The sequence below is a fragment of the Filicampus tigris genome, chromosome 8, assembly GCF_054856515.1.
Source record: "Filicampus tigris isolate MCC_2025a chromosome 8, RoL_Ftig_1.0, whole genome shotgun sequence".
In the NCBI taxonomy this organism is placed as follows: domain Eukaryota; kingdom Metazoa; phylum Chordata; class Actinopteri; order Syngnathiformes; family Syngnathidae; genus Filicampus; species Filicampus tigris.
This window is the reverse complement of record NC_141224.1, coordinates 14,544,941-14,565,987: the sequence shown is the minus strand read 5'-3', so window position 1 is coordinate 14,565,987 and position 21,047 is coordinate 14,544,941. Positions and strand designations below refer to the sequence as shown.

Sequence of the window (21,047 nt, the reverse complement as noted above, 5' to 3'; positions counted from 1 at the left end):
GTCCACACAAGTTTTGATACATGAGAGGCTCACAATCATTTGGATGCAGTATGGTTTCACACTAGTGCAAATTACAACCGCAATAATAAACACACTGTTGAATTTTTCCTGTCTGACAGCGTCAATTAAAAATGGCCTATATGGATACAAGGCACCATTTTTGATTCAGCTATTGTGTTCCACCCGATTAGCCTATTGAAAAAAGTTTTTGTTCAATTTACTCAATTCTATTTTATCAAGTGGTTGCACAAAATAAAAATAATCTGGTTCCGAATATTTTTTTAAAGTAGACCAGACTTTTGCTTAAAAATGTATCTGCATCCATATGATTTTATTTTGTGCAACCACTTGATGAAATAAAATTGAGTAAATTCAGCACAGTTTTTTTTCAGTGTATATTGTGCAGGTGTAAGTAATGAAGTGGTCAATGGGATTATTTTTCATCAATTCCGTTGCGTAACGAAAGTTTGATAAATGTTTATTCCTATATGTTACAGATGCACATATACCATAGTCTATATGTATTGCAGTATAAATATACGGTATCGTATTAAATAACGCGATCAGTCACATTTATAGAACCCCCCCCCCCCCCCCCCCCCCCACACACACACACACACACACAAAAAACCATATATACCACTGCATAATTTAGGGTTATATTATTATCTAAAACCAAAATTTGATTCCATTGAGTTTTGCCAGAATTCAAACTTACTTATCAGAACTTATAAGGTCTGCCAAAACATTTTAAACAAGAGAGGGCGCTAAAAGGTTGCAAACTGAAGTTTCAACTCGACGGTTTCCTCCTTCCCCTTCAAGAGCATTGAACAGAGGTGACTATAAAAACTGTTTCCCGATATTACATTTTGTAGGAATGTATAAATGCCACGTTTAACACTTATATTTTTTGTTTCGTACACTTTGCCATTATAGTTTAAAGTTACATTAACCCTTATCTCCGCTTGCATGCCTGCATTTCTCTGTGTTGTGCAACACCAATGCAAACGAAGCTGAATTCGCCTTGATGTTCATAAACACTGTAATCAGAAGAAACAGTTTAAATTAAATTAAAAACACACAACAGTTCAATAGTATAAACATGTTTTGTTTTTTTTACTTTGTATTCATATAGAATGATCATGCATCTACTAGAAACGAATTGTTTTCAAGCTACTTCATAAAATAAACTGGAACTTCGAGTCTATGACTAGTTTTGTACAGTTTGCTCTTGAATGCAAAGATGCCTTTTCAAAATGTAAAATAAAATTTACAGTGGACAAATATATTGGCGTTTAGTTGCAGCGTTTATTTGCATCAAGTGAAAAGGGATCTTGCCCCTCGTGCCGCCGCCACACGCATGCATGTTCTCACATTTATAAAACGTGTACAGAGTGTTGTCACTTATTTCTGTTCAAACACATTCGATTGCGGAACGGTGTCATTTGGAATATACACTAAGCTTTGATCACTCAATTAATTTAAAAAGACATGGTCTTTGTGCATATTCAATATCAATAGCATCTGGCACAAGAATCAGAAGGCAGCGTTCTCAATAAAAAATCAAAATACTGCAATGTAAATGACGTCAAACTTGAAGTCAAATTAATGAACGTTAACTCACAGAGCTGCTCTTGGTTCGGCCTGAAGGAATTTTCATAAACATTTTTTCAAATTCAGCCTAAATTGCGATATATCTTTTTAATTGTTGATTCTTACACCCGCCTACATCCGTTTTTTTTTGTATTCAACCAATCATTGAAAATTAATTAATTAACAAAAGGAAGACCCTGTTGATGTGAAATATGAACCAGCTTGCGAGGGGAAAATTTAACCCACTTGAAAAATGCTTCAAAATAACATAGAATGATTTCCATTCACAGAAAAATATCAGTTTCATTGCCAATCATTTAATCGACCCAACAAAGTGATTCTGAGTCCATACTGACTTTATTGAGTGGCTCACATAAAAAGCCATTCTCAAAAGGAGGAAAAAAGGATATCATTGTAAAATTAAAATCACTTTACAACATGCTTACTTAAATAAAAAAAATAAAAAAAACAAGAGTGGGTAAACAGTAACTCATTTCCAAACCTTACAAATATATTCAAAAGTGCGCCTAATGATATAGACCCCTAAATACAAGAAAAGTCGTGGTTAAATAGAACTCCCCACAATACATTTCATATCATGTCAAAGCAAAATAAGCAAACAAACAAATCCAAAGTACATCTTCGTATATTTTCAAATATTTACTAGAGTCCATATACAACTAGAAATAGCTATACAAAATCGTCTCCTGGACAAATACATTACTCACCTTTGACATGGGCGTATATTCTAACCTACGTGGTTCAATATTTACAGCACATTTCCAGTCATAAAGGACCTCCTCAACTGCAAACTTGCCTTGACGCACATGTGGACTGGACACAAGGTGTGTGTGTGTGTTGTGTGTGTGGCGGTCCGATATAACAAAACCACCCCACAATTATAGCCCATTTATTCCACAACCGAGCTATATGTTAATCTCTCCTTCTCAGTAATATAAAGTGCCAGAGTTTGCCCGTGAACAAAATGTATGACAGCACATCTTTTTGCAGCCCCTCCAAAAAATACAGGTTAAGGCGTGAACCAAACTTTTTTTCTCTCTCACTTTTACACGGGGATATTTCTATTGGAACAGCAACATGTCAATAAAAAATTATGTCTATTTTCTCAATAAATGACACATGATGGAGCATTGCACTACATGTTCACTGTCACGTCCTTGCTCAATAATGCATAGGCCTATATTTCCCCAACAATTGACATGGAGCTTCGTACACTTAAGTTTATTAAGCATTATGTACTTAATTATTAGTGTGCATGGATGGTAATAAATGCAATAGATCGTTGTGAATACATTATTAAGATATACACTTTAATTTCCCAACAGGAAAAAAAGCGCAGGCCTATTTTCTCAATTAATGACGTGGATCAGTGTGCGTATACTATACACTAAATTATAGTTACACATTTATGTCTCTACTGAAAAATGTGTAAGCCCATTTCTTTTCAGTAAATTACATCATTCATAGATACAGATAATGTTGTTTATTTTCTTATGTTAGTTATTTTCTTCATAAATGACCATTCCTGTGCATATACTTAAGTATATATACACTTGAATGCCCTTTCATAAAATTGTACAGGCCGAATTTAAATTCGATGGAGTTTTGTGCATACACTAAATGTTGTCCACTGTCTAGTCGTTGAAAAAAATGTATATGCCTGGTTTCCCTTAAAAAAAAATGACAGGAATTAGTGTGCACTTTTTCGTGCTCTTATGGAGAAATACATGGGCTCATTTTCTTAATAAATGACATATATTGTGCATACACTAAAGTGTATTCCCTGTCATGTCCTATTTGGGAAATGTATAGACCTATTTTATTAATGACAGTTAAGATGTTGCATGTTGGGTATAAGGACAATTCAAGAAATGTGTTGGCCTTTAAATGTTACATCCACCAAAGTACTTTTTAATCGTCAAGTCAGAAAATGCTAAAGGCCTAACGATGGAACTTTGTGCGCACACTCGTGTAGTGTCCTTATTGAGAAACGTATAGGCCTATTTCCCCATTCTGAACGACACTCGTGAAGGCGCATTACGCACACAGTACGTACAGTAATGTCCAGCACTGTCATGTCCCTCCAGACCATTCCTGCACTTTCTTGTGGTTCACACACGTTTAACGTCAAGGAAGCGGAGTTAGAGGCCGTTCATGCCCACCACACCCTGCCTCGCCTCGGCCTGGTGCAACAGGTCCGGGGAGTGGCACGGGGGGCTCCCCGGTGCGCTGTGCTCGCTTTCGGTATCGCTCCCCCGCTTTCCCCCGCTGCCGCCGGAGCCCGAACCGGCCGACCCACCGGCGCTGTGAGTCTTGACGTGCTTACTAAGGTGGTCGCTTCGCATAAACCTCTTGTTGCACACCGGGCAGGCGAACCTTTTCTCCCCGGTGTGCGTGCGTAAGTGTCGCTGGAGCTCGTCGGAACGCGTAAAGCGCTTGCCGCAAAAGAGCCAGTTGCACACGAACGGCCGCTCGCCGGTGTGCCAGCGCAAGTGCGCCTTGAGGTGGGACGTTTTCCCGTAAACCTTCCCGCAGCCGGGGATGTGACAACTGTGGAGGCCCTTCCTCCGGAGGCTGGCGCCAGCCGGTCCCAGTCTCTCTGCCTCCTGACAGTTGGGACAGTCGCAGGTGGCTCTGCCCGAGTAGCGCCGCGCAGATGACCTGGGGGACGCCGCTAAGGAGGCAGGCGGACCCCCGGAGAGCATGGTACCCCCCGCACCGGTTAACGGAGATGGGGTTGTGTCCGGGTAAGAGGAGAGCACCGGTTTGAAGCCGTCCATCAGGTGCTGGCCGGTGGTCAACAGGTGCGGAGAGGGGTTTGTACTGAAGGCAGAGTGACTTAAAGTGGAATATTCAGAATTATATCCGCCCAGGGGAGAGTGCAAGGACGTCTGCAGTCCACCGGAATGTAACGACGTCTGTAGTGCTGCTCCGTTGGGGTTCTGAACGTCAATCCAGCCGGCTCCGACGTCCCACCACGCGGATGCCCCCGTGGTCCCCACCTCTCCCGCAGGGATGCCGGGATGAGACGACTTGAACCACGACTCGTAAGGGTGCGCCACGCTCATCCTCGGATAGATGCCCTGCAGGCTGTCCACGGACGTGTGCACCTTGGAGATGAACACCGGCTGATGGCTCGACTCCTGGGAGCCGTTCGACACGGAGGCTTGGAACACGGAGTAGTCGTTTCCAAAGTGGGAGCCGGGTGAGGCGCCGGACGTGAGGGAGAAGGCGCTGGAGCCCGTGGAGCCGTTGGAGCTGAACGAATCCGTGATACCCGAGCCGTTGCGGGACACCCCGAAGCCGGACAGGCCGGAGCCCAGGCTGCAGCTGCTGGCGGCGGCTCTCTTCCACGGGTGGAAGCCTTTCCCGAAAGAGGAGGAATTATCCGAAATGGTGGAAGGCGAAGGGCTCGGACTCCCTATTTTGTTACATGTCGCAGCTAACATGGCTAAAGGAGTCGATCCCAACCTCGGCTCCTCCTGAAGGGACACGAAAGCAGCAAGTTAGCGGGCACTTCTACGAAGAACAACAAAGGCGCTTTGAATCTCATGCGTACCTGGGCAAACTTTTACAAACGAGAGAAGCGCACCAAACACAACTTAGATCCCATCTACCGAAAATAGAAGCTAAGCACTGCCTTTGCTGTAACTTTGCCCCCAGATTTTAAAGTGTAATCCCCCTATAGCCAAGCAGGAGAGGAGCAGCCAATGACAAGAACTAATTGAAGCAGTAAGAAAGTCCTTTTCGGAGACTCACCCCTAGAAGTGAAGTTGCCATCACACACAAAAAAAAATACAGCCCTCCTCTGAGGATCTTTTTATATTTATGAATCCGGGCAGTGTTTTTTCTTTCTTTTTCTTTTCTTTTCCTTTCTTTTTTTTTTTTTTTTTAGAGGTGTGCAATACAATGATGCGTTCCGCCCATTCTTCCACGGTCCCGCGGCTCCTCTCCGGCTTTGAAGTGGCGCTGTGACACGGGCGTCCAATCAGCGGCTCCAGCGTGCCGCGCGGCCGCCGCACGGCCCCCGTGAGGTCATCAATAGACAGGGCTCTCCACCCCCCAGGCCGCCCCCTCCATAATAAAAGACAGCGGAAGGAAGGTAAAGTTAAATGAGAGTGAATAAGGAGGGAGGAATTAGGGGGCCACTTATTGAGATTTTTTACAGAACATCACTTTCCATAAATTAGAAGAAAACAGCTTCAAGGGAGGATGAGCAGGCGGCCAATAAAAGTTTTTAATTAAAAAAAAATCACCCCTTTTTGCTTGGATGCAAAGTAACAGCACGTTTTTGTCTAAACTCTAAAGCATCTTCCTAAAGTATTTTTAAAAAGCACCACATGGCAGCTATTACTCTTCAAATTCAAATTTTCATGCTTTAAACTTAATATAAACAAACTCAAGCAGCATATAAAGGCTGCTCTGTTCTCCACCCGTGTGATCCTATATATTGAAATAACTTTCACATAATTGACGTCAATTATGTCGTCGCTTTTGATGAGTAGATGGTACACATTTTGTAAAATGATAATAATAATAATAATAATAATAATAATAATAATGACAATAATAATAATATTAATAATAATAATATACACGCAAAACTGCCAGTATAGGTGTTGGCGTCTGGATTATTTATGGGAATAAGTAATTGCACTATAGGCTCCGGGTGGATATCGAATATAAATGTTACTTCTGTTGAATGGGGTTCATCACTTTGCACACTGAAATTTTATGTTGTTAAAGGTGCTGTTACGTAATAAGGAGTTGGGGGCAAAAGCGTGCATGCAGCGTTCAGATGCACGCCACTCTCGTTCGGCTCTATTTTGCATGCAGCGCGCACTGTAAGCGTACATTTCATTTGAATTTCAAATTTAATAACACGGGAGGTTTTTAATCATCCACACTTTTATTTGTTTGATATTAACATGCTTATTGACCGGCTCTGTTGACCAGCTTGGTCATTACAGGACAGGGAAAAGTTAATTAAAACGACCAGGGATTATTCATCACATCATCTGCCTTGGCCATGTCGCTTCCTTTATTACACAGCGTGATAGATGGACTGCCTGATTAATTCTTGTGTTTCTACCATTGGACACAAGCACCCAAGCTCCCCCCACCCCCACCTCCACCCCCAGTATTAATTCACACTACTTTGCTCGCAGGTGTATAAAAAATGGCAACGTTATTTTTAAAATTATGTCGGACAGGTGCAAATGTTGATTAAAAGCAGATTTAAATGACGTTGCATCACGTTTTACACGTGTTGCTAATAGCTGGTACCATTCGTTATTCTAATTTGATGTTTACGTAATTACATTATTATTGTTATTATTCTTATATGAATTTTAAAATTTTATTTTAAACAATATAAATCACTCTATTTTTAGATAAAGTAAAATAAATCAAATCGGGAACGTTTTATTTTATTTGCAGTTCGGCAGTATTTTAAATCTTAAAATATGAATTAGTATTTTAATATTATAAATATATAATGGATTTCGTTCGTTGTTTCCTGCGTAAAAAAAAAAAAAAAAACACCGGACGGCGATAGACGCAACAAAACAAACGAAACGATTTGGGCTGGGAATACAACATGTGACAATAATGACCCAAAAAATTAAATAACTAAAAGCTACATACCGTCCTCCTCAGCTCCGTTGTGCACCGACCAATGTCGTCTTTAAGCACGGCACAACCCGATGCAGGCTGTATGGGGCAGTGTGACTGTGCACCGTGCACATAAATGATACACTTGTAATTCCCTTAGCTCTAACTTGGGAGACAGTCCGCCAACCCCCTCTATTATAATATGCAAAATTGATTCCCTGTAAAAAAAAAAAGAAGAGAGAGGTAGTATGTAATGATAAATAAACATGTGTATAATTATATATAATTGGCGGTGATTCCGTTTTTTAAAAATCCATTATATGTGCAAGAGTGAGTTTAGCACAAGCGGCTGTGGTGCATGGGGGTGTGTAGAGGGGGAGTGTGCGGGTGCATGCTGGGCCCTTGGTGACAAATTAGCAAGTGATCATTGCAGCAAGGCCCAGGTCAAAGGTCAGCGTGACAGCCAGTATGTTGCTTCTGTGCTCAGCTCCAGAGGACAAGTAATGCATTGAAATAAAAAATAAGATTGTCTAATTCGCATCTTCAGTGTCCGGTTGTGTTTGTGTTCAGCTGGTGCACAGGTTGCTGCAATGGCTGTAACTGTAAGCCGCCCTGAACAGATGTCCCCATTGAAGGCTTTCTTTGGGGCTATATTACCGCCATGACATCAAACTCTAAACCTGTCCCCTTGGCCGCCATAATGAGCGACTTATTCTGGGCCGCTGAGCACGAACAAAGTGGACGCAATATTGCGTGCGGCACAATCGCTGCACGCACAAAACAACTGGAGCCGAGGCTGCAGACACTACACTTTGATGAGAAGCTTTGCCTTCAAAGTGGCTTGTGGAGGAAAGGGAAAAAGGAATACCTGGGGTCATGTCAGACTATCAAATTCTAAATAGTCTACTTTTCTGCTAGTTACAAGTTTATTTTTGAATAGAAGAATAACGTGCTGATTAAGTTAGCAGTTTATTAGTATTTTGAGAGTTAACCGTATCATAGGTTGATGCAAATCTGGATACCAATGCAAGGAAACAATGCAGATCCTCACTTTATGAAGAGCTCAACAATTATATAGATTGTTAATGACACAGCCATAGTTAATGTTTTTCATTTGATAATTTTATATTTCATGGCCTACGCTTAAGTGTTTTCCATATAAATACTTAATGCAATTACGACTTTTATGCTGCGTTAGTGTAGGTAAGTGACAGGCTACAGTGCGTTCCAATTTAGGTACAAATTTGTTTTACGTCGCTGGCAAAGGAATGAATCTCCGTCGGAACTCAATTGAGTTTCTATTTTTGCAACGTATTTTCCCACTTTCATGGAGTAGAATCTTCTCTGTCTGTTCTACAGTCTTGCATCTTTCTCCATGAACCAGAACAGATCCAGCCTAGTTATAACGTGACCATGAATACGGGGCTCAATGATTTTTCCACTTTTGTCAGAGGAAGTTAAAAATGCTGCATGAAGAAATACTGGCCATCCAGCAATTCCCAACTAAGGTGCTGTGGCACCCCGGTGCTTCGTGAGGTCATCAGGGTGGCTGCGGGAAATGATCCAATTTCACTTAATTAGTCCAAAAAGGGTCATTGAGTAATTACAAATATGTTTTTGTTCATCTATCTATGTCAGCGACGTATAGTGACAAACCATCATTAGATGGCAGAAGGTAAAAAAAAAAAAATCTGCTGCCATTCATACCACAGAATAAATCATGGCTTCCTGCAAACATAACCGTTTAAGTAAACAGGCCCAAATTTCACGCTGAGTACCTCAATCAGAGTGAATTGAGATGAGATTATCATTATTTCAGTAGTCATAAATTTTGTGAGGTTTTTGTAAAACGGGTGCCTTTGCTCAATGAAGGTCAGGAAACACTGCTCTTACTTTCGATGCCCCAATTAGTCTTCAGCCTTCAGCCACGAGAGGAAAATGCATTCATTTCCTTCAAAGGCATCTATACTTTTTGTGTTAAAAAACAAAAGTCTGCTAAGCCTATATCTGAATTCTGATACTAACCAAAACAGCAGCACCAAGTGTAGAAACCTGCTGTGAGGAATCAAAATGTGGCAACCAGTTCCTGCATTGAATTAAGGATGTCCTTTGTTTAAGTGGTGATAGCGAGAACTAGCATTCTACACTATGATGTGATTGTTCCACAATGTTGTGTGGCCATGCGACTTATTTGTTCTGCTTAGCCTTCTTTGGTTGTTCTTGCTTTTTTTCCCACTTGACATAGTACTATTCCGGTAATACAGTATTGTTTAAACTTGATTAAAAAATGTTACAAATAAAGGTCACTCCACATATACTGTTGAGTAAATAAACACATCCGGCGATTATTTCTCATTTTGTCGTTCAAATTATAGTGGCAGTGTAATCTCCATCCCAATTTCAAAAACTTTGTACTCCATGTTATGTGGTTTTGCATTTTGCGCTTTTGTTTATGTACGATTCTGTTGTTTTAATGCCATTAATTCGTCTTGCTCCAGGACAGAGATCATTGGCTTTTGTGTTTGTGTGTGGCTTCACAAAATAGACATTACCTGCCATCTACTGACTTATACGTTTACATGCACAAAAAAAATGAATTCTTGCAATTAATCAGTTGAAAAACTATCCATTGCACCACTCGACCTTAAGTTAGTCCATGTCTGCATGTCTACAACAATGAGTGCAGCCAACACTTGTTGAAAAATTCACAGCAATTCAAGCTGAAAGCATTGTCACCACGTTGCCTTTGGAGGCAGACACAATTTGGCCAAAGATCTGATTTTTGGCCAAAGATCTGATTTAACCCAATTTGTGTAAACTGGGACCTCACAGAGAAGTCTGAGAAAGTGAGACCGAGCTGTGTCAGTACCCATAATAATTTGCACACATAAATGTAGTCTGTAATGTCACAGCACTCGTTGCTGATTGCAGAAATTACCCGTCCTCACGACGTGAGTGGACAAACCATCAAAATGTTTTCAAGTGACTTTTCCAAATATTTTGAATCAATAATTAAGTGCAAGTTCACCTGGGATAATATTTTTGTATGGGGTGCAAGAGCAGATCAAAAAATGTTGTAATGCAATGTCAAGGTTTGCCACCCCTGGTATACATAAACGACTGACTGACTGAATCAATGAATCTATCGATGTAATCTCAAAGAATATGCTCTGTTGTTTGGTATTTTGCTTCTCTACCAGGAGGTTTGCTGTGAAGAGCAGATGTCCATGTGCACACGGAGCTGCCAAGGGGGTCCAGAAAAAAGGCATGCTCAGACACAAGGGCCCCAAATGGTGTGACAAAGGATGTGCAGGAAGGCCCTCTCCGCCTGGGTGAGCCCCAGAGAGGGTCTCCTCCTCTGCCAGCTTGTGCGAGCCAAAGCCTTGTGCTCCTCACCACGACCATGAGGTGAGACAACAACATGCAAACAAACACACATGCATGAGAAAACTATATGTGTGAATGCAAATGAAGGTGAAATTCCATCTTGCACAGACTGGTCTGTCATTGTTAGGAAAAAAAACAAAAAAACGTCCCAGTTTTTAATGACTTTTCCAACACTATTTTTTGATTACTTTCATTCTATCTTCCAGAAACATTGGAACTGTACATTATAATATAATCTAGTTGTAGTGGTTCAGTAAGTGTAATTGTCTTTGTTATACTCCCAATCATAATCAACATGCTTTCATAGGCACATTTTATAAATCATTTACCGGTACTAAAAATGATTGAAAATGGTAAAAAAAATAGTTCTCCGTGTGTTTGTACAACAACAACAACAACAAAAAAAACGGATCTAACTTGTCTATTTTCGTGTAATACAATACTCTAAATCAACATGTCATGGTAGATTTTCAATCAATTATCGAAAGAAACCCATATTTTTATTTCAGTCTACAGTACAGGTAGTTTACTTGTATATCTCCTCCAACAGTAACTGTATCTAAATTGTTCTCCATCCATTCTACCCCCTAAACGAGGTGAGCGTGTCATGAGGCCTTGACCATGTTCCAAGCACAGGTGTGCCTCCTGGCCCAAAGTGAAAGGGGTGCGGTGAACCATAAACAATGATATAAATGTCTGACAAATAAAATGGCTAGTTAACAGTCTTTTGACGGCTCTAACCTCTCAGCCTTTTGTCGAGTATCGATCAGCCAGCTGTTCCCGGCTTTGTGCGGCAAGGCGGGAGCTTCTGGTTTCTCCTGCACGGATGAATGAGAGCTGCCAAAACACTTTTCTTCTCATCTGTAGTACGATCTGCCCTAACAAACAAAGATTGAATTAGAGAGAAGTGCCTCCGCTCTACTTCAAATCCATTTTATATATTTAATATGGTCTCATAAAGCTACGCAATAAAAAATTTTTTGAGCCCATTGAATGTTTTAATGGCAAACATCGTGTTTGGTTCAAGCTAATTTTCTTTATTATCAGTTGTTATATTTTTGGTTGGCATGCAAATCTCTACCTGGTCCACTAGACGGGCATAATCTGTCTCTCATAATTGCATGTTAATAGCGAACATGTTTAGAATTGAGGCGTGACGGCTCTTGTCACACAACTGCGTCGAGATAGGCCGCTAATGATCCATCCCGGCTCCTGTCAATCAAAGACGGCAGCCAAGACTTTGTTCTATAGCTCATGTAAGACCGCGGCGCTGCCTCGGTGTTACAAATGATTCTACCTCTATTAACAAAATTAAATGTGTGGAATAATTTATGTGTGCCTGTTGGATGTTATGATCTGCATTCCCGTGATAGATTGCGGTGTTTGTTTATCATAAACCGAGATAACTGCGCTGCCTGCCGTGCCTGCTGCATCTCGTCTTATTGACTTTGACTGAGGCCAACGTTGCACTTTGTCAGCAGCCGTCTGAACGAGACAGGCGGCCGAGGCGGTCGTACAAAGTGAGGTACTTAGGATTAGCATGGGCTCTTCAAGTTTCACTAATTGTCCTGCTTGCAGGCATTCTTTCTCGCTGTGCGGGTTAAGAATGGAAGCGCTGGGTGTACGCCTGTCACTTCTCAAGTGCGGCCGGATGGGTTAGCGGGTCGGCGGGTGGGGGTCGCCCACGAGAGGCGCAAGACAGAGAAATGTTTGCTTTTCTGTTATGTCATCCGAGCAGGCACGAGAGGAAGACAAACTGGTTGTGTTTGCTGAGGCCAGCTGAAGCTTGCACACAAACACACATCTCCTTGGAATCTTTTCAACTGTGGATGTGATAACAAAACAAACAGAAAAGGGGGAATTACCAAGTGTCATGCTTGGGTGTTGAGTGATAAACAAATATGGCAACTTGATGGCGGTATGTGTTGATGCTATTTGGTGTTCATCAAGCTGTGAAAATGTACTTCAACATATTTATACTGCAGTTTTGATTGCCAATGTCGGAGAGGTTCATTATCGTGGTAGTTTTGCAGGACTACGCTGAAAACTGAGAGTTGTTTCTAATACTGAATTTCTCTGCCGTAGAATGATGTAACGCAGTTCTACACAAAAACACATCTCCTTGGAATCTTTTGAACACTGGTTGTGATAACAAAATACACACACCAAAGGGGGGAGGGGCTGGATCACCAAGTGTTATGCACGGCTGTGTAGTGATAAGCAAATACTCGACGCCGACGCGATGACAGTACATGTTTTTGAAAGCTTAACGGCCACTTCATGATACACTCGGCTACTAAATAATAACTAAACTAAATAATAATAATGCTCGGTTTTGATCGACAGTGGCGGAGAGGAATTCATTCAGCAATATGTTTATTAATACGGTGTGGTTGTAGTTTGTAGCGGTACACTGCATTACAATGAGAGATATCTGTAATATATAATTTTATTTTGAGAGAACTGTCACTATGATATATAATACAATACCATCACAACAATAAACATATTTTTAATTACGCCTTTTGATTAAACCTGATTATTATTACCTTTTGTAAAGGTTGACTTTTTGATTCAGCTCTTGTATTGGTTATCATTAGAGTATGCATTTATACCTACGCTAAATGTTGTGGCCACTGAGTGCATTTCAGCAAATTACACCAATCAGATATCTCTGTCTAATAATACTAATATTTCAACGCATTTTCTTATCAATAAATACAAATGTTTGAGACATTGTGTGTAACTTTTTGGGTGGCGGTTTTATCCCTTGTTTTTTTGCACCTTCACTTGTATTGCTTCTCATTTAACGGGTAATGGTGCAGGTATAACTAATGTTGCGGTCTGTCATTTTCTGTGGTCCTTGACTATGTTGTTATAAACCTACACAAGAGGAACTAATGAATATTACTTTAAGCTCTACTCAGGTGCAATGTTCGATGAGTATGGATCTCCTTCTACTCAGCAGAGAAAACAATGCTTTAATTAAGAGTCAGTCCGATTTCCCTGAGGAGAGATTGTCTGCTTCCATTAACTTAGTTTATCATATAATAAAGAGGTTGCCTTGTCCTTCGTCACCCAGACAATTGCTTTTAATCAGCCAGTAGGCCTTTCATGGCTGATAATTTATGCTAAATTGACAAGGGTGGAGGATGTCGCACAAAATCATTATAACAGGGCTCATGTTGCTGCCTGTCACTGTCTACTTTTAGCCCGTCTCCTCCGCTCATGGCAGACAGGTTGTCAAAAAGGTCAACAACTAACCCTTTGAGGCTCCACTGTTGTTTTAGGAAATGATATGGATGTATTTCAAGAAAAGCGACATAATTAAAAAAGCTCAAGCTAATGAGCACCAGCAGTTTGTTATAAAATGAGCAAAATCGACTTGCCAGGTCACTAATAGTAAACTGCTTATACTGTAAAGGTTAGCAACAGGTTCCAATACAATACAGGATGGACCATAAAACACAATAATCACAACACAAAAATAATTCAATATTTTGAGGAATATTGTTTTAAATAGAAACAAATCGCAAGTGTAAAAGTACAAATTGAGATTTAAAGTAATGAGGAGGCAGTGGATGGGGGGTGGGTGGGCGCTGGGTGGGGCTGCATTGGATGGCGTACAATCCGGGATGAGCACGGCGAGGCGAAGCCGTGACACACTCCTTGCCGTGCAATTTAATCACTGTATACCCAGGCAAGTATTGACAGTTGTCCTGTGGAAGCTATTAAAGTTGCTGTCCAAGGTTAAATGAAATTGCAGTTTATCAAGGCAGCATTGAGAAAATAAGGGAATCTGTTCATGGCTGTTGATTAATGTGGAGCGTGATCAACACAAGGGCTTCATTAAGCTATACATCACGGGGGTAATTTAACATGTCACCCGGCCTGCTGTCGCTCCCCTTCACACGTTCTGTGCACTGTGTACACTGTGAGTGTTTGTTGTGTGCTTATGAGATGAAGCACTATGACCTCACACTCTCTTTTGTTTGCACAATTTGGCTTCCCCCCCAAAAATTGTCTTGTTATTTTTAAATGCATATGTTTGTATAAAAATAAGGCTATGTCCGCAAAGTGGAGTGCAGTGGATCCACAAATATTTGCGGTTCAGCAGTTGTGCATTCACCTTTTCGCTGATTTTTTTTTAGGAGCCTATCCTCCATTATTTGAAAAAAACCCTCACCTATCTGATTTTCTGTAACAAGGCAAAAGTCCACAAATGTTAATTTTGTTATCATAACAAAATACTATCAAAAATGTGATCCATATTTGTCGTGTTGTTGCGTCTCTTTTATTGAGACGGTAAGCGGTAACTATTGCCGGTATACATTTTAAAAAAATCAAACAAGTTGCCCGCTCAACCAAACTTGTGGAAGGCAGAAGGCAGTTGTGTGTGTAGGCGGAAGTTCCACTTAGGCACATGCACACTCGCTCCGCTCCTTTCCCCTGACACGCTCATCCAATCACAAAGCTAACAACAGCAGTGTTACATTTATGATTGACAGTCAACGGAAGTGGATAGAAGATTGTGATGCCCATGTCTGGTTCGGCTCCTTGTGCTCACGATAGCTTTGCCAAACTAGGACTAAACACTCACTTTAAAAACAGTTGGGTTAAAAATAACACAATTTTCAAAAATGGACCGATCCACAACTTTGGTCAATTTGTCCCAACTTTCTTGGTTGTTTTTGCAGAAAACAACTCCAAAAATTGGTAGTTTTGTGAAAAACAAACCCCAAATGGTCTGTTTCGTACAAAACAATGTAAGAAAGTGGGCCAAATTGACCCAATTTGTGTATCGGTCCATTTTTGACCCAAAATTGTGTTATTTTGAACCCAACTGTTTTCAGAGCGGCTGCATCAAATCCAGTGGAATCCGTTACAACAGCTCAGTGGAACATTGCCAATCCCATCTACAGTATGCCAGTTTGTGTTGTCGCTCGATGAATCCAGTGGTTTTGGGTCAGTAAACTTGGGAGCGCTAACTCCTATGTTGGTTGGAGCCAATGGCCTATGAAGCAGCAGACTTTTTTCCACTTACACACTTGGCACCATCGATCTAACTCCTGTGCTTTTCTGTTGTTTTTCATTGTTTTACACCTGAAAGCACCACTATGTCATTTTATTATCATCATTATCAGAATTGTTGACATATATATATACCTACAGGTACTGTACATTCTGTATGTGCATGCTTAGCTGTAGCTGTAAACTGTTTGCTGTATGGTATTTTTAAGAGTACAGCCATATTTGGAGATATTTGTAAGCATTTGTATTGCCATTTAAGTGTTTTGAAATCATTGTGATATATTAATGGTGTAATCTAAGTATTAATATCGGCAATCATAATCATTTACCGTAATTTCTCAAGAAAAACACACACTCAAATATTATATGCACCATTCAAAATCAGCGTTCAAAAGAATTTTTTTTCTGTACCCAAGTATTATACGGTCCCCTGATTTGCTGATATCCATGCTCGGACATTTAAAATTTGAATTATTACATATTATTTGGAGGAGAAAAAAGGTCCCGGATTTGCATAGATTACCTCTGAAGATGACCGAGTGTTGTAACAATGGCTATATGAAAGGAAGTGGTAGACTCAGTGGTACAGAATATCACAGAACACTTTACTGAACATACTTCTCAAAATTACTCAAAGCTCTCTGAGGACAAACACGGAAGTAAATTATAGAAGCGTGTCTGGATTATACTAATCGGTCCTTAGTTCGGTGGGGAAATCGTGTCAAATGCACCACATTAAAAACAATATTAGGAATAATTGTAATATATATATATATATATATATATATATATATATATAAAATATATACTGTTTATGTAAGCCCTAGCTACTGATTAATGTCCATGCAATTTATGAACCTATGAACTCCCCTCAATTTTGGAATTTTTTTGGGGGGGGATGTAAAATATTATTTGTTATTCTCGAGAAGTTAGCGTATTTGCAGTCAGGTTTTATACCTATGCCCCAAGAATAGAGTGTGTGTGAGGGTGGGTGGTGGGGGGGGTCCACTGTACATGTGATTGAAACCATGCTGCCATGCTTTTCATCAGTGTATCAGTGCATGATCATTTGTAGTTGACAAGCATACATATAGGCCTATGCTAATCAGGCATCAGGCCCAGGACCTGCAGCTGTCTTTTTTTTTTTGTACTCGGCGGATTTGTTTACTGGCAGTGGATAATTGATGGTGCTTGAGGGACAGACGTGAGTCCGACATGAATCACGGGCGACATGGCTCATGATAAGGAGCTGAAAGTCGCCTGTAATTAAGCTGGGCACTAGAGACCAATTGTTTGTGGAATGATTTGGTCGGGGCTAATTGACACTAATTGTTTAATCAGATTTTCTACCCCTCCTTGCTTCTAGAATGTTCTACCAGCACTTGACACCACAATGCGGTGACAGAAGCCATCGCCCGCCCACCCTTGATATGAGATGCATGTGAATATAGACCTCTGTTCATGATATGCAAGTGCACACCATGCATTCCAACCAAATGGGGCGCCTTTATTTTCCCTCAACTCCAGGTCATTTTAAACAGAGTAAGGACGAGAAGTATTGTTTTGATCTCAGTTTGATTGTTAGTTTGTGAACAGTTTGTGAAGTGACAGCATGTGCTGAGGAAGCACCTGTTACATTTAGGTGCACTCCATCTTAGTAGGTGTTCATGATTTTAAACAAAATATATATTTTTTTCATTTTAATGACTGCGTCTTTGATTCCAGTGGACTCAACAGACTGACTTTTCGAGTATTTCCACTATTTGCCATTTGTATCACAATGGAACGATTCCCCCAATGCTCCAAAATCCATAACTTCAAAATTCTATCTACTGTAACTATTGTGTCTTATTATTCTCATTAAACCAGAAAAGTGGCCTGGTAACTAATGTCCAAAGAAGCATACACAAGTACAGCACGTAACAAATTAATAAATTATCTCTTTTTGCTGTTTGAGTCAAGATAGAACAGTTGTCCACCACTTCAGAATATAAACGATACAATCCTGTCTAAAATCTTACTCTCATCCCCAATGAATCAGAAATTAGCCTGCATGCTAACTAACAGTCAAGCAACAACAAGCATGAATTTTCTTTGTTTTTGTAAAATGAATTTAGTCGTTTTGCTGTTTGAGTCATAAATAGTGTAACAAGTGTTAGTTCTACCTCAAAAATAGAGCACCCCCCTCATTATCCACCATTTATCAATATTTGTGAGTTAGGCATGTTGTTTATTATAGTGAGTGCTGTCCTTTTTGTTTGTGCGTGTGGCTTCCCAACCATGCAATTTATATCCATCTACCGCCTCGATCTTGTCAGTGCATACGTTGCCATTTGAAAAACCAATGTTGTCCGCCAAATAAAAACAAATACAACGCCCTGGGAATCAAGGGCAGAGCCAGAACATGGCTAATGGGTGGGCCTGGAAAAATCAGGGTGGGCCTGAATATTTCTCTCACTGAGCACAATCCTCCAGTCCCGATACATCGTATATTAAAATAAAATGACAAACTGAATAATATGAAGTTCAGATCTTCCTTCGACATCCACAATTATGCCATTCTTAATATTCAATAAAATAAAATAAAAAACACACACCCAAGGAAACACAAATTCAAAAATAATTTAACCTCATAAGGCCACATACGTGGACAGCACTTTCTAGCTCTTGTGTCCACAAACGTGTGCACTGTGGAACTGTGGGTGTTTTGGACACATATGTGGGCACTTACACTGCCATCTTGTGGTCTCAGAAGAGTATTACATACTACAGTCAAAATACAGTATACAAAATACAGTACAATACAATACAAAAAACGAGGATTCTTAGTTTTTCTTCTAATTAGGTTCCAATAAGCCCAAATAGCAAAAAGAAATAAAAAAATGCATGTAAAAAAAATAGCTTAAAAGTATATATTTCATGAATCTCACTGGGTGTGTCAATCTGGTTGGGCCTGTGCACACCCAGGCCCACCCATGGCTCCGCCACTGCTGGGAATTCACCCCGGTTCAACCTTGGCGGAGGTAGCACTTGGTTTTCTAGTTATTATTCTTTTACTGAATGGTGACATCACCATAAGTATCGTATCCGCTAGTGTTTTTTTTATAACAACAGCAGGCGTGTTGATGAGCTGTAGAATGCAGCAGATTTACGACATTTGGAGAGGACACATAAATTAGTGCAGTAATATTTGTGGTCCTCCCACACAGGAAGTGTCCCATTTAGCTTACTTTTTCACAACAGCTGCTTTGGAATTCTTTTGGAGCACACAGCCAATTACAATGCTGCAGGGAGCTGTTTTAGAAGATGTTGAGTCTTTTTATTTGCATACTTTAAGTATGAATATGGGTCAACGCTTTTACACTAGTATGGCTTGACTCTGACCTCACTTTACAATAATTTTCATTAACATTTATATATCATAACAATTACATCTTCTTTCATTATACATTCTCATAAAGTATGTTAACATAACCTTCTAGGTAGAAGGTTAAGGTAGAAAAACAACAAAGCCTGAGGAGAAAACACTAAACTATGCAAATGAATAATTGTATTGGCAGAACACTATATGACGGCGTTTCATCATGTGTCGGCCGCAGCACACTTGAGGAGCTGTTCTTGAAAGATTAAATGATGAAGCAGAGCAGATAATTAGAGACGAGAATTCCTTTGCCATCTGATTAAATCCAGCAAGTCAGAATAACGAGCCGGCGGTGGGCGGGGTCGCAACACATGAACATGAGATCTAACATCATTACATTTAATGGCAATTACGCTTTTTAATTAACACAAACTATGATTGGATATTAATGGTTATTACATGGGGGCAGGTGGAGGCGGCACATGGGGTATCCTCACATTTCATGTAAAAGCTTACTGAATAGAAAAAAAGGCAAACGTCCAACTAAAGAGCTAATGCTCGAGAGAGAGCACAACAAATTAATGTAATATAGAATGATTACATTATTCAATTCATGCTCTGATTATTTCCTGAAGATTTATTTTTAAATAATTAACATGCCAAAAATAAATCATAGTTTTGTTACACTTTTGTTGCAGTTTACAAAGTTTTAAAAGTTCATCGTTTTATCTTTTACTTTTTTTATTGTCTTGTACAATGAACTACGGAGCATAAGAATAATACTATGCAACAATGAAATCCTAATCTGTTTGGAAGTACACTGCTACCAACAAATTAATGTAAATTTCTAAAACATATAAATATAAGTGACATAGGGTTCAAAATAAGAATACACATCAGCTATAGGAAAAAAAAATCCCTTGCACGTCGATTAGTGGTTTACTTTTTGGTGATAAGCGAATATAACACTCATGTTAAATAACAAATGTTACATATCATGTTGCATTCAATTGTTGGATGTAACCAGTGAGCATTTGTTTGAAAGAACACTTGTTAACAACCACAAACAAAAAAAATTCATATGTATTAGATAAATCAATTTAATGTATGCTTCTCATAATCTAAGTATGCCATTTAGTTGGTGATTAATTTTGGGTGATGTGGAAGAGATGACTGTTTGTAAGTTTAGAGCTCTCAGCATGGCACCTGAGTCACATTCCAATTAGTGTTTATCTGGTGTGTGTTGCTTTTCAATAAAGTTTTCCAATCTCTTGTGGAAGGCTACCTTTACTTTGTGCTAATAATTGGATGCTATTGAAAGGATGAGTTTCATTGATTTTGTGGATGACTGGGAGCATTAGCAGCACACACCATAGATTGTCGGCAAGGTCTGCTGTGAGCTGGGATCGATGCCGCTGAACTCCCCCAGACCCCCCCCCCCCTTCCGCTTTTTTATTTTTTTTTATTTACTTGTGTCTCCATTGATTGAAACATGCAATAGTTCAAGGGCTATTATCACACTGATGCTAAGTTTCTCTCTCTCGCCACTTGAAATAGCTCCTTATGTTTCTGAGCAATATCTCACTCCAGCAAATGCTTCCATCTTTCCCTTTCTAACTAATGAGTTAAGAGTATTGCTATGACCTGTAAACATCAATCACGGCCAGAGAGGCAGACAGTGACTAACAACGCCGGCAGCCCAGGAACAAAATGAAAGTATACAATAAAAGAAGCAATCGGAAATCTACAAAATGATATCAAAAATGAACTTCTTTTCTAGTGGTGCCTGAATTGCATATTTACGCTAAATGATCTCAATAGAGTGCAATGTCTTACCAGTTTAATAGAGGGTAGTTAATAATACAATTAGACTTTTGCTGAAACTTTTCTGTTCTCTCATCGTGTATTCAGAGGCGTGCTCTTAATCCAATTCAGTGCACTCAGACTCTGAGAAAAAAAGCTATGAATTCCCATTCAACTGTTCAAATGAAACTTTCCTTGTTTCCGCCAAATGGATACCTCGTGCAATGCACCCTGCAGT

At 39.9% G+C, this 21,047-nt stretch overlaps 2 protein-coding genes across 9 annotated transcripts in view; one reads left to right on the top strand and one right to left on the bottom strand.

Moving 5' to 3' along the window:
- LOC147143861 (dynein axonemal heavy chain 11) overlaps positions 1–21,047 on the top strand; it is a 118,829-nt gene that overhangs the window by 12,490 nt on the left and 85,292 nt on the right. For all 7 annotated transcript variants that reach the window (XR_015087778.1, XR_015087779.1, XM_086037430.1 and 4 more), the window contains one exon: positions 10,428–10,635. Coding sequence is in view for 1 of the 7 variants with exons in the window: in XM_086037434.1 (XP_085893560.1) it covers positions 10,631–10,635 (5 nt within the window). In the remaining 6 variants the exon portion in view is untranslated. The remainder of the gene's footprint in view (positions 1–10,427; positions 10,636–21,047) is intronic.
- Positions 1,810–5,394, bottom strand: sp8b (sp8 transcription factor b). Of its 2 annotated transcripts, none has more exons than XM_086037985.1 (2): positions 5,374–5,394; positions 1,810–5,096 (listed from the first exon to the last, which is right to left on the bottom strand). In XM_086037985.1, exons 1-2 carry the CDS (start codon positions 5,392–5,394, stop codon positions 3,756–3,758), a joined length of 1,362 nt encoding a protein of 453 aa, XP_085894111.1. In that variant the 3' UTR covers positions 1,810–3,755. The 2 variants fall into 2 exon arrangements, with proteins under 2 accessions (XP_085894111.1, XP_085894112.1); XM_086037986.1 differs by lacking the exon at positions 5,374–5,394 and adding an exon at positions 5,174–5,315.